Source organism: Solanum dulcamara, chromosome 1, assembly GCF_947179165.1.
Source record: "Solanum dulcamara chromosome 1, daSolDulc1.2, whole genome shotgun sequence".
In the NCBI taxonomy this organism is placed as follows: Eukaryota; Viridiplantae; Streptophyta; class Magnoliopsida; order Solanales; family Solanaceae; genus Solanum; species Solanum dulcamara.
In genome coordinates this window covers 37,352,288-37,365,694 of record NC_077237.1, presented here as the reverse complement: position 1 = coordinate 37,365,694, position 13,407 = coordinate 37,352,288, and the positions used below count along the sequence as shown (strand labels likewise).

General features: G+C 30.3%; 1 protein-coding gene across 4 annotated transcripts; it reads right to left on the bottom strand.

Moving 5' to 3' along the window:
* Positions 1 to 429: 429 nt before the first annotated feature.
* LOC129881409 (uncharacterized) lies at positions 430 to 3,338 on the bottom strand. Of its 4 annotated transcripts, XM_055957341.1 has the most exons (4): positions 3,212 to 3,337; positions 2,917 to 2,989; positions 1,165 to 1,380; positions 430 to 1,070 (listed from the first exon to the last, which is right to left on the bottom strand). In XM_055957341.1, the coding sequence occupies exon 4, from the start codon at positions 1,044 to 1,046 to the stop codon at positions 621 to 623; it is 426 nt and encodes a 141-aa protein (XP_055813316.1). In that variant the 5' UTR covers positions 1,047 to 1,070; positions 1,165 to 1,380; positions 2,917 to 2,989; positions 3,212 to 3,337; the 3' UTR covers positions 430 to 620. The 4 variants fall into 4 exon arrangements, with proteins under 4 accessions (XP_055813316.1, XP_055814073.1, XP_055812562.1 ...); XM_055958098.1 differs by lacking the exon at positions 1,165 to 1,380; XM_055956587.1 differs by lacking the exon at positions 2,917 to 2,989.
* Positions 3,339 to 13,407: the final 10,069 nt, after the last annotated feature.

The window sequence follows — 13,407 nt, the reverse complement described above, 5'->3', positions numbered from 1 at the left end:
GATTTCTAACTTTTCTCCAAAAAAATTTACATAATAGATATTTACTATAATACAAACATATTTATAACAGTAGTGTAAATAAATAGGGTGCTTTGTAAAAACAAAAAAGCCAAGAGCAATATTCAAAATTAAAGTAATGGTCAAAAGTGAAATGAAAATAATGAAAACAAGTATTAAGCTGTTTTGTAAATTTCATATAAAACTTCAAGTTGTATTTAAAATTTTATTGGCCAAACAGTGATTTTTGAATAAAGTAAAATATTTTTTTTCGGAATAAAGTGCACATCATCTACTTCTATATCAGAAGTGAATCATCCATGCTTAATGGAAATATCTCCGGTAAACAATGTCACACATCACCAATTGAAATAATCGCCCGTATCAACTTTAAAGTTTGAAACCAGCGTCACACAATCAAAGAAGTTAAAATCACCCTAGTAAAACATTTTTTTTTGTATAACGGCTGGCAACAATTACGAATTGAACTAAGCATCCAGCCACTCCCAGTAATAAATTTCCCAATATATAAATGTCAAGAACTAATAGTCATATACAGTCAAAATGTCCTAGCAAAATCCCACTATATGAAAGTCGAGAATTAATAGAATGGATTCTTCATTTCATCCGTTAGCTGCATTTGCCGAATTGTACTTACACTGCAACCATATCAAGCGTCTCTCATTCTTAAGAGATATAAAAGTTTCTCTGGCATTTGAATTCTCGAATAAATCCAATGCAAAAAAGTAGATACTTTGATCGACACCTTGCATTTCATCTAATACTTTTATGCATTTGCTTATAGCAAAGCGCTCCTCATTCCTCATAATGGCAGCTGCCCTCATCTTCGAAGCAGCTGCAATTTCCAGCATTGCATCAACTATAGCATCACCAGTTGCCTTGCGACTTCTCTTGCGACGAACTGAATTTGGTGTTACAGTTTGATGCTTACTGTGTCCATCTAACATGTTTAAGTCCTCTCCTGAGCCTGAAGAAGCATCCTCCTCCACCAAAGCAGGATCAGCAGACATGGTGAAATGTCTTTGCATTACCAGGCACAAGATTTCTACCTCCTACAGTAATCAAAGAAAGTAGTAAACAAGCCCATGATCACAAATTATTTAACTGGTAATTTGATTGAAGATAAATTAGGCACCCAGAAATTACCTCTGCAACTAAGAAAAGAAAACATTGGAATTTATTCTAGCTGTAGGTTGGAGGGAGGAAACAATCAAGGGACAGAATGACATCCATTTGTACAAACATCAAATACCAAAAAATGCATGTGCGCAACGACACTTCCAAGCTTTTTGCTTCACAATTTAAAGTTGTCAAATGTTGAATCCAGGTTTGTACACTCCACGTTACTTGTCCTTGGGCATCCTGCAGACTTGCATATTGGCATTGTTACTACTCCTACATTTCAATCTAAGAGAACCTGTTTCCTTTTTTGTCTGTTTAAAAAAGAATAACCCATTTCTAAATTTGAATAATTTATTTGAACTTTACACCTTACTCTTAGTGAGAATCTTTTATAGCCGCTCAAATATCTTGAAAGTTTTTCAAAAGTTCTATAACTACACTTGACATGTTTTAGTACAAGTATCAAAAGTCTTCATTCCTTTGTAACAGGAAAGTTTAAAAAGTTTTTCTATCCCAAGTGCCAAACATGTTAAAAGATACTCCTCCGTCCCAAATTACTTGTCATGTTCCATATTCGAGAGTCAAATTACTTGATTTTGACAAATATTTTAAGATGATTTTTTTTCATCATATTAATACGAGAAACATTGTAACTTATACTATTTTTCGTATAGTTTTTGAATATGCAAATTTTAATTTTTGAATAGATTTCCAATTAAACAGAGATACTGCCTAATGGGAATACCCAAGAACTTAACTTTGTCCTCCCCTTAAGTTTTCCTTCAAGCTAAAAAGATACATTTTATCTGTTAAGCATGAATGAAAGAAAGATAAATCACAAGAAAGCCCACAAAATCGAGAAACACATTTACTTTACTTCCTACATCTTCTGATCGGCCCAGGGAAAAAGTAACGGAAAACACACAAAATACAGGAAAATGGAGAAATTACTAATCTTTTTACAACACGGTATCGTTATTGTAGTGGAGAGAACAGATGAAACAAAGACAGAAAATAGAGCAAAGAATGCAACACCTTAGCATCACAGGGCTGGAATAGATGAACAGATAGTACCTGATCATCGAGCCAAATGAAACCCCAACTCCAAATCCATATAAACCCAATATTGTGCTCAGAAAACCCATCTCGAAAACCTCTACTCTTTAACTATAACCCAAGTGAACCAAACTCAAGAAGTGATCCCATATTTATCAAACATCGAGATCTTTCCACCAAAAACTACACGACTTAAACGTTTACTGGCTTTTTCCCCTTTTACCATGCTTAGAATGACTGAACACGTCTTTTTCTTTTTTCCTACATAAATCAAATGGACATCATCTAAGCTTGAGGCAGACCCTATAGTCCATTTTAAAGGTTCCTCTACGTCCCCTGCTTGCCTTCCCCCTCTTTCTCAATTAAAGAAGAATGCAAGATTCATCAATTAAATATCTGAAATCAATCAACATGTCGTGCTTATGTGAAACTAATAAATGCTCTCTTAAATAGGTGTCAAATTATACCTCATTAAGATGTTAATCCAAACTTTATGAGATTTCTCCTTAGTCATAAGATAAATGAGACAGTGCGCCGATTGCAATCTCGTAGTTATTATTTTCTTAAAAAAAGTAAAGGATCTGATATGAAAATTATAAAGCAAAAACTATCAATTTTTAAGCATACCGAAACATGTATAACTAGTTTCTCCGTCCCAATTATTTGTTTTTTATTTAAGAAAAGACGATCATTTCATTGGGGCTAAAATGAAATCAATACCTTTTTCAAATAAATCAGTTATGAATCAGAGTCATGAGGTAGAATCTGTATAAGTAAAGAAGCTAAAAAATATCTGAAATACAAAGGATAAATTATCAGAAAAATCAATACTAATATAACTAATCTGTAAATAACTGGACAACTTCATATAGTATGGAAAATGAATAAAATAAGGACAGAACCCATAACTCGTGTTGTTTGCTTTTCCACAAAACAAGTTATACAGACTATCAGGGAACGCATATCCTTCGGTGAAATGTTGTTATCAGAAATTTAGAAAATTAAAAAATCTTACCTGGACGGATTTGACGGTGGAGAGCCGACTGTGAGAGAGTAGATATAAGGGAGAGCTTAGGGTTTTGAGAGAGAGAAAATGGGGGAGAGGGGTATTCCTCTATTACATTTTAGGAAAAAATGTGGAATTCCGGAAGTCATATTCTCCTTTTATAATTATTTTTTTATAACACGTCGCCTCAACATATCGGTAATTTTTAATATATATATATATATATTATATTAGCTCGTGCAAGTACGGACACAATATATATTATTTCATTTGTCTTAATTTATGCGGCATTGATATTTTTATCTAATTTTTGAATATTTTAAGTTATTAATTATTATGATTTACAGTACTTTTTATGTAATTTACAATAATATATATCATTTTCTTTGTCTCAATTTATCTGGTACAAGAGAAATTTCGAGAGCCAACAAAATTTATAATATTTTGTAGAAATATTATAAATTGTTAACTTTTGCGATTTATAATACACTTTTTTTGTTAATATTTAAATAATTCACATACTAAAAAGGAAAGTAAGACAACTAAAGCAAAATGGAGAAAACACTAAATATAAATAAAGAAAATAATGTAGAAGGGGAAATCGGTCAATTCATCATTGATCCTAAGCTGCTCACATTCTTTTTAGAAAATTTTAAATTGTTAATTATAGTGATTTATAGTTTTTTTTACATAATTTTTTAATAATATATGTTACTTTATCTATCTCAATTTTCAATTTATGTGGCATGGGAGAAATTTTGAGAGTTAACCAAAATTTCTATACGTTTTAAAAGAGAGCTCAATATATATTACTTCATTTATCTCTATTTATGTGGCATAGACAAAATTAGGAGAATAACCAAATTTTAATATGATTTTTTAAAAATATTTTAAGTTTTTAAATTTATAGTACTTTTTAACATAATTTTCAGATAATATATGTCACTCACTCTGTGGCAATTTATGTGGCACATGTGAAACTTTGAGAGTCAATCAAATTTTTAATATATTTTTTAAATATTTTAAGTTGTTAATTATTATGATTTATAATGATCTTAATTAACATAATTTTTTAAATAATATAGGTTACTCCCTTTGTCTGAGTTTATGTAGCACATGTGTTATGTCGAAAAATAGACAAAGTGTAAAATTAATTTCATCTTTATAAGAAAAAATCAATTTTAGTAAAAGAAGAGTCGCCACTTAATTTTTTAAAGAAATTAAGAAAACTTAATTTAAAAGACCCTAACAGATTTAAGTCTTAAAAATTCAGAGAAAAAGGTACGAGGTTCTTATTTCCACTTTGAGAAGGTGTTAAGCATTCAAAGTGGCCGCTAACGCGCGGTTATCCGACGATTTAAAAAATTATTTGACTAACTTTTAAAAATATTAATTTAAAATGAAATGAAGACTTTAGAATTATTTTTTAGAAAAAATGATTAAACTTAAACATTGAAAATAATATAGATGTATATAAAAAAAAGTAAAAGTTTATCAAATAACTAAGTAAAGGTAGAAAATCATTTAAAGAGCAAAATTAACATGAATTGGTTTATCTTTACGGGAATCTAATTAGGTTAAAATAAATTAAAATTAATATCTAAAAAAGCATAATTGACATAAGTAACTAAATTATTACAACCCGAATCAATATAAATACAATAAATAATACATGAACAACAATAAATAATAAGAACAACAACAATAATAATAATAATAATAATAATAATAATAATAAGAACAACAATAATAATAATAACAACAACAATAAGAAGAAGAAGAAGAAGAAGAACAACAACAACAACAACAACAATAATAATAATAATAATAATAATAATAATAATAATAATAATAATAATAATAATAGTAATCAACAACAACAATAATAACAACAACAACAACAACAACAATAATAACAACAACAACAACAATAATAATAATAATAATAATAATAGTAATCAACAACAACAACAACAACAAGAACAACAACAACAACAATAATAATAATAATAATAATAATAATATTAATAATAGTAGTAATAATAATAATAATAATAATAATAATAATAATAATAATAATAATAATAATAATAGTGTCAAACTACTTGGAAAAATAATGAATAAAACTAAGTGCTTTCATGAAATAATCCTAACATATTCTAGCTAATTAATCCTAACACATGCTAACTATAACAAATTTATATGATTAATCTAATTATTCTTATATACATACTAACTAAAAAAAACAAGACTACGAATCAACTAAATATAAAACATGAAATAATTAAATAGAATAAAGCTGAAAAATATTTTACCTCTTTCCGGACAACAAGACTGAAGCCGATGAGCGGAAGGCAACTTCACCACCACCTAAGAGCTTGATGAAACTCCAATCTACAAAAAAAAAAGATTAAAAATTTAGACTCGAACCTTCGTGGGTTCGACGTTATAAGAACACTGTTCTTACCCTAAATTTTGACTTCAATCTCCTATTTTCCTTGAAGAAAAATATAGATTGAAAGCTAGAAATTTTCATAACTTTTAGGCTGGGGACAAGAGTCCAAAATCCTAGCCAAGTTAAGAAAATTTTTAACTTTGGGGTGGCTAAAAAAACCTCCCACCTCCTCCTCTTCCTAATGAGAATATGAGCCTTTATATAGGCTCTAAAACCCCCAAATTTTTCATGTATTTTTGATGTGGGAGAAGTGCATTTTTAGTTGTTTTTTATTATTATTTTTTTAGAAAAACTAAAAATTTTAAAAATACAAATCATAATTAAACTAACCTAACTAAAATTGTATTTAGTAAAAAATAAAATCTTTTGAGATAATTTTCGACTAATCACATAAATAGTAATCAAAGATATATTTATATAGAAATATGTATATTATACTAAAATTTATATAAAGATAAAAATAGTTAAGAATAATATGAATATATATATATATTAATAAAAGCTAATTATTTCAAAATGTTCGAATTCAAAGAAACTCATAGCTAATTTGCATTGTGAATGGTCAAAATTGGGTGTCAACAGCTGTCCCTTTCTTTGGATATGATCGATAAAAGAGATCTTGGACAAAGAAAATTGACAAATTCAATTTTAGCCGACTCCATCTTCATCTTTCTGAAAAAGGGTTGGTACGAGTTTTGAATTATGATTGGATCCCGAAATAACCACACGCCTTTCAATAGGAATGTAGTTTACTGTGGTGGAAATCGTTTCCTTAGCTCGTGTCCTATGAGCTTGACATTATTCTTAGGATTGTGTCCCAATTTGCTGCTAAAAGGATTCCACGTTGTGCTGCATCCCCTTTGATGTTGTTTGCACTTTTTTTATCCTCTTTGTATGTTGGAAAAATCCTCATTGATTCATTGGTAGGATAATGCTGCATTATCGGTAGGATGGTGATCCATTGATACGATACGTGAAAAAATAAATGTATGTCCATTGGTAGGACAAATGAAAGTGATCCATCGGTAGGATATTTCGGTAAAATAACTGTCTGTCTATCGGTAGGACAAATGAAGATCAATTGGTAGGATATGTTGCATGTCCATTGGTAGGACGAATGAAGGTGATCCATCGGTAGGATATTTTGGCAAAATAACTGTTTGTCCATCGGTAGGACGAATGAAGATCCATTGGTAGGATATGTTGCATGTCCATTGGTAATGAATATGCAATGACCTTCTTTGGCAAATAAAAATGCAATGGCCCTCTTGGCAAATGAAAATGCAATGGCCCTCTTGGCAAATGAAAATGCAATGTCATCCTCTTGGATGATTTGACAATATTTTTTTTGAACAACTCATGTTCATGGGAACTCATGTCTTTGATAGAAGTTATACGAGGCCTCGGTGGCTCGCATCTTGAATTTGAGTTCGCTCCATTCTAGCAATGTTGGAGATCATTTGAAGTTGACTTCGAACTTTTGACAATTCTTGATGGAATTTTTGAGATCTTCCTCAAAAATTCTTTCCAGTTAGATCTCTTGATAAATGTTGAGCTACTGGAAAAAAAAGAATTTTGACATTCTTGTGGAATTTTTGAGATCTTCTCAAAAATTCTATCCCAGTTGCATATATTAACATGATCTTCAATCTTGACTTGCTGGAGATAGTATCTTCTTCTGAATTTTTGAGATCTTCTCAAAAATTCTGTCCCAGTTTTCATTGTTAGGGAGAAATGAAAATCTTACGGAGAATATGACCGAGCCATTGTGGCGCCTACATATCCTGTTGGTGCAGGAATCAGGTCAAATGTAGTTCCAATCCTGTGGATGATGAATGTTGCAAAATCTGAGACAAGACCATCAGTAGACACATGTGTAATATGAGCATAATGAAATGGAAAAATTGTATTCCTTGTAATATTTACAGCTTATAAACAAGAGATATGCTGGACGATCCAATGAAGTCAAATAGGCATCTCACATCGATGGGATTAGCCTAATGTCACATTATTTAGAGCAAACCATCCAATTTCAAAGGATAAATGCAAATTATTTTTTTTAGAGAATGTAAAGAGATAGTCAAATTTTGACTACAATTGGTACCAATAATTAGGATTGCATAGAAATATTTCTCATTTCCTTTCTTATAACTGAGATTGACTTTGAGGTAATTCATATAGCTTCAAGTAGTACCTCAAACATACTTAAATGTCGACAAGATTTTTTCATCTTTCTTCAAACAAAGGTTTAGAATTATACCAATCCTCATGTTTCAAGTGCCCTCACAATAAAGAAATTCCTATTTCTCACATATCTGAAGTGTTTGATTTTAGGACATTTTGCAAAGTGCACTCACACTCTCAAGAATGTTCAATGCATAACTGTGATACCATATGCTTGGCCTGCATGTAAGTCTTCACTAATGTGAGAATATTTTGAATGAGATCATGTAGGGCTTGTCATTGGGTTGTAATGTGGGTTTGGGAAAAGGTAGGATATTTATTTAGGATAAAAGTAACTTAAATCCTCCTTGAGTGTCACACTGAATATGTGCTTTTGACGATTGATACGCCTTTGATGTCTGATCCTCTTTCTTTTGTATCGACTTCTTTGAGTCCTTATTTGATTGACTTCTTTGAGTCCTTAGTTGTTAGAGCTTTTCTTTTTTCGCTCCTTGTTTTTGAGATTTCTCCTCTTTTGTTGGAGTAGTTTCCTTTTTGTCTTTCATCGACCTTGTAGGAGTTTTTTTTTATGAGAAAGTCGTCTTTGCTTTCTTGACTTTGGAGACTTTACGTCTTTTGTCTTTGGCAATTTCAAAGTTGGATCTTCTTCTATAATTTGCATGTCTTTGGTGAGCTCAAGGAGGTTGAGCCAAGAGAGGGATAGTGCATGTAAGCACTCAGAAGAGAAATGGCTAAAATATGGTTGTCCAAAGAAAAGGTTTTAGGCTCAAAGTGGGAAAACTAGGGATTAATGTTATTTGGTAGGCTTTGAAAGGCACAATCGGGTCAAAAAAGGCCTACAATCCTTTCTCAAACCAAACATAACTCAGGATTTTACCTCAACAAACATATCAGGCCAAGTTCTAGATCAACAGTGCGATGCAATTGAGTTTTAATCTAAAACTCACCACACAATGCACATGAAGCCATGGGGTTGGTTATATTCTTACCTTGAATGCCTGCAAAAGAATTTTCAAGCATCACAAAAGTACAAATGAAAGATACCAACAGAAGTTATGGTTTACCACAAAGCCAATCATTTTTATTATACCAAATATTTCGCATGATCCTAACTGTATTCGTCCCAATCAAGAAGATATGACTCTTAAAATATATACACAATTTATGTATTTTCTATTTTTTTAATTGTTTTTTTTTTGAAAAAGGAAATACCGAACCCAAGAAGGGCTGCCTAAGTATCTCATCGAAATGAGAATCAGGTGTGCGTAGTTCTTGTAGACATAATATATAAAATAATTTAAAGATTTAGACAAACTCAGAGTGACGTCACTTAAGTCCAGTGCTACTTGACATCTTCAGTTGGGGAGTGTTTTTTGCCTATTTGCACCAATACGTTTCGTGTCCTTTCAACCATTGGTGAGGACACCTATCGTTGTATTTTTTTAAAAAAAATATTCCTCAGAGATTATACATTGGTGTGTTCTTTCAATTTCCTACCGGAATCAACTTGTTATTGTGCTCTTTTTGGGATTGTCTCTTATGACTTGAATTCTTCCGATTATTCACGAGAATCACACATTGTTATAACCATCCCCGACTATTGTCGGGGACAGTTTTTCCTTCAAAAATATGAGAAAAGTGTGAAAATGGGGCCATTATAATGAAAAGAAAAAAAAAATAAGTAACAAGATATAAGAGTAAGACTTCATAGTCAAAGACTCCCCCGATTTATCTTTCAAGTTGTGTATTGGTGTCTTATGAAATTTAAGATCATCATTATTTTTCATGAACTCTTTGTCCCTGCAAGATCCATAAGATAAAGGGTAATAATTTTTCTTAGATTAAAGAATTGAAAGAGATTAGGGTTAAAGTTTATGGTTGAATGTTGTCGCTAATTTAGGATTGCCGTGATTCCCTCTCTTGAAATAATGACGTTTCTCCTGCGTACAAAGAAAACTTCTTAGTTAGGGAGAGGAAGTTGACCTCAAAATTGAGATCCAATCATTTATCGCTTGATGTCCTTTGATAACAGCCTCTACAAAGGAAAAAAGAATCAACTTTGTTGAATCCTCGATCTTTGAGAAGTAAGCCAATTTAATTTCCAATACAAATCAGTCTCTCCCTGAAAAAGAGGAATAACTCAAAAGCCAAAGTATTAGTCTGTATTTGAAGTAATTAAGGCAAAATATCACACAAAGAACTAAACATATAAATGTTATTTTGTTTGAAGACAAACTAATTCATGGGTGAAGAAAGACTAAATGGGTAGAAATTGACCCATTTTACGATTGATGTGTGAGAAATGTTGACTTGTGTTGAATCACAGATTTCTTGCTCTTCAACTTTATACCCTCATTCTTCTTAGATGCAGAAGAAGTTTTCAATTTTTGAAAGAATGAGGAAAAACTGAAAACTTCAAAGACAGGACCGAGCCTTGAAAGGCTGCCTACGTATCTCATAAAGAAAAATTCAGGTCCGACGTAGTTCAACCAGATCGAGACCTTTCCAACTTGAGATGACAAATCAAGTATTTTTTGAAAGGACAGAGTAAGATTTAGGACTTGAAAGTGAAACTCGAATTTTGTAGTGAAACTAAAGACTCTAGGACATTTGGTCACACTTTCAAACATTTGCTTTCGATAGTGGGCTTGAGTGTCTTCAAATAAAGCAACACATTCATTCAAACAGTTATAACATATAACAGATAAATAGTTATTGTGTGTCCTAAACAGATATGTGACCTTTTTTGTGCCAAAGGTAAGCCTAACGATTTGAAGGATGTATTACGTCGTTTGAAACATTCCATTGCCCCAAAACTTAAATTTATACAAATATTATGAATAAATTAAATGGGGATACATAAATAGAAAAAAGGGATACAATTAATCAGTCTCACGCAGGGGTACAATCTTAACTAAGCCTTCGTGGAAAATCCTTCTTGACTTCTTGACATCTCTGAACGCCAACGCCTTTTGGATGAAGTGTCATTTTGTGAAGATCCTTCTTTGACTAGATTAAGCTACAAAATAAACTCCCAGCCCCGAGGGACAATGGTTTGCCAAACCGCGTATACAACCTTCAAACTTACACATATAAGTATGATTGTCCATTTAGGCTGAGGGCCATTTTGAACTCAAGGTGGTCTTTCTAATGGGCCCAATAACATTGGGTGTTGGGTCGTCTTAGGCAAATGCACTAAATTAGAATTTGGTTTCGCTCTACACTAGGTTGACTAAGAGTAGCTTTATTTCAATATAATGGTGACCCAAGCGGACAACTTGGGCTGGGGGAAGTTAGCGACCGTTGATCATCCAGTGGCCAACTCATTTCGCCAGGGTACCCCCTAAGGACATTTGGATTCAATGGTTGCGACCCGCATAACCATCGTTTAAGTAAAAAATAAAAATGCCAAGTGGCAGAATTATGCTATGTATGCGATGACAGTTCAATATTCGTAATTATAAACATATAAGGTGCAAATAAAGAAAACAAATTATGATTTAAACATTTAAGAAGCAAATAAAGAAGGTAAATTACTAATTATTACATTTCCAAATAGTTAGTCAAATAGGTTAGTCAAATCTAATGGTTAGAACCTAATTAATTCTCCAGCGGAGTCGCCATTTCTGTTATGTCAAAAAATGGACAAAGTGTAAAATTAATTTCATCTTTATAAGAAAAAATCAATTTTAGTAAAAGAAGAGTCGCCACTTAATTTTTTAAAGAAATTAAAAAAACTTAATTTAAAAGACCCTAACAGATTTAAGTCTTAAAAATTCAGAGAAAAAGGTACGAGGTTCTTATTTCCACTTTGAGAAAGTGTTAAGCATTCAAAGTGGCCGCTAACGCGCGGTTATCCGACGATTTAAAAAATTATTTGACTAACTTTTAAAAATATTAATTTAAAATGAAATGAAGACTTTAGAATTATTTTTTAGAAAAAATGATTAAACTTAAACATTGAAAATAATATAGATGTATATAAAAAAAAGTAAAAGTTTATCAAATAACTAAGTAAAGGTAGAAAATCATTTAAAGAGCAAAATTAACATGAATTGGTTTATCTTTAGGGGAATCTAATTAGGTTAAAACAAATTAAAATTAATATCTAAAAAAGCATAATTGACATAAGTAACTAAATTATTACAACCCGAATCAATATAAATACAATAAATAATACATGAACAATAATAAATAATAAGAACAACAACAACAATAATAATAATAATAATAATAATAATAATAATAATAATAATAATAATAATAAGAACAACAATAATAATAATAACAACAACAATAAGAAGAAGAAGAAGAACAACAACAACAACAACAACAACAACAATAATAATAATAATAATAATAATAATAATAATAATAATAATAATAATAATAATAATAGTAATAATAATAGTAATCAACAATAACAACAACAACAATAATAATAATAATAATAATAATAATAATAATATTAATAATAGTAATCAACAACAACAATAATAAGAACAACAACAACAACAACAACAATAATAATAATAATAATAATAATATTAATAATAGTAGTAATAATAATAATAATAATAATAATAATAATAATAATAATAATAATAGTGTCAAACTACTTGGAAAAATAATGAATAAAACTAAGTGCTTTCATGAAATAATCCTAACATATTCTAGCTAATTAATCCTAACACATGCTAACTATAACAAATTTATATGATTAATCTAATTATTCTTATATACATACTAACTAAAAAAAACAAGACTACGAATCAACTAAATATAAAACATGAAATAATTAAATAGAATAAAACTGAAAAATAATTTACCTCTTTCCGGACAACAAGACTGAAGACGATGAGCGGAAGGCAACTTCACCACCACCTAAGAGCTTGATGAAACTCCAATCTACAAAAAAAAAATAATTAAAAATTTAGACTCGAACCTTCGTGGGTTCGACGTTATAAGAATACTGTTCTTAGCCTAAATTTTGACTTCAATCTCCTATTTTCCTTGAAGAAAAATATAGATTGAAAGCTAGAAATTTTTATAACTTTTAGGCTGGGGACAATAGTCCAAAATCCTAACCAAGTTAAGAAAATTTCTAACTTTGGATGGCTAAAAAAACCTCCCACCTCCTCCTCTTCCTAATGAGAATATGAGCCTTTATATAGGCTCTAAAACCCCCAAATTTTCCATGTATTTTTGATGTGGGAGAAGTGCATTTTTAGTTTTTTTTTGTTTTTAGAAAAAAATAAAAATTTTAAAAATACAAATCATAATTAAACTAACCTAACTAAAATTGTATTTAGTAAAAAATAAAATCTTTTGAGATAATTTTCGACTAATCACATAAATAGTAATCAAAGATATATTTATATAGAAATATGTATATTACACTAAAATTTATATAAAGATAAAAATAGTTAAGAATAATATGAATATATATATATATATATATATATATATTTTATAAAAGCTAATTATTTCAAAATATTCGAATTCAACGAAACTCATAGCTAATTTGCATTGTGGATGGTCAAAATTGGGTGTCAACAACATGTAA

Bases quoted from the DNA above. Each gene is read 5' to 3' on its own strand.
- LOC129881409 (XM_055955876.1), bottom strand. From the start codon at position 1,046: ATGCAAAGACATTTCACCATGTCTGCTGATCCTGCTTTGGTGGAGGAG.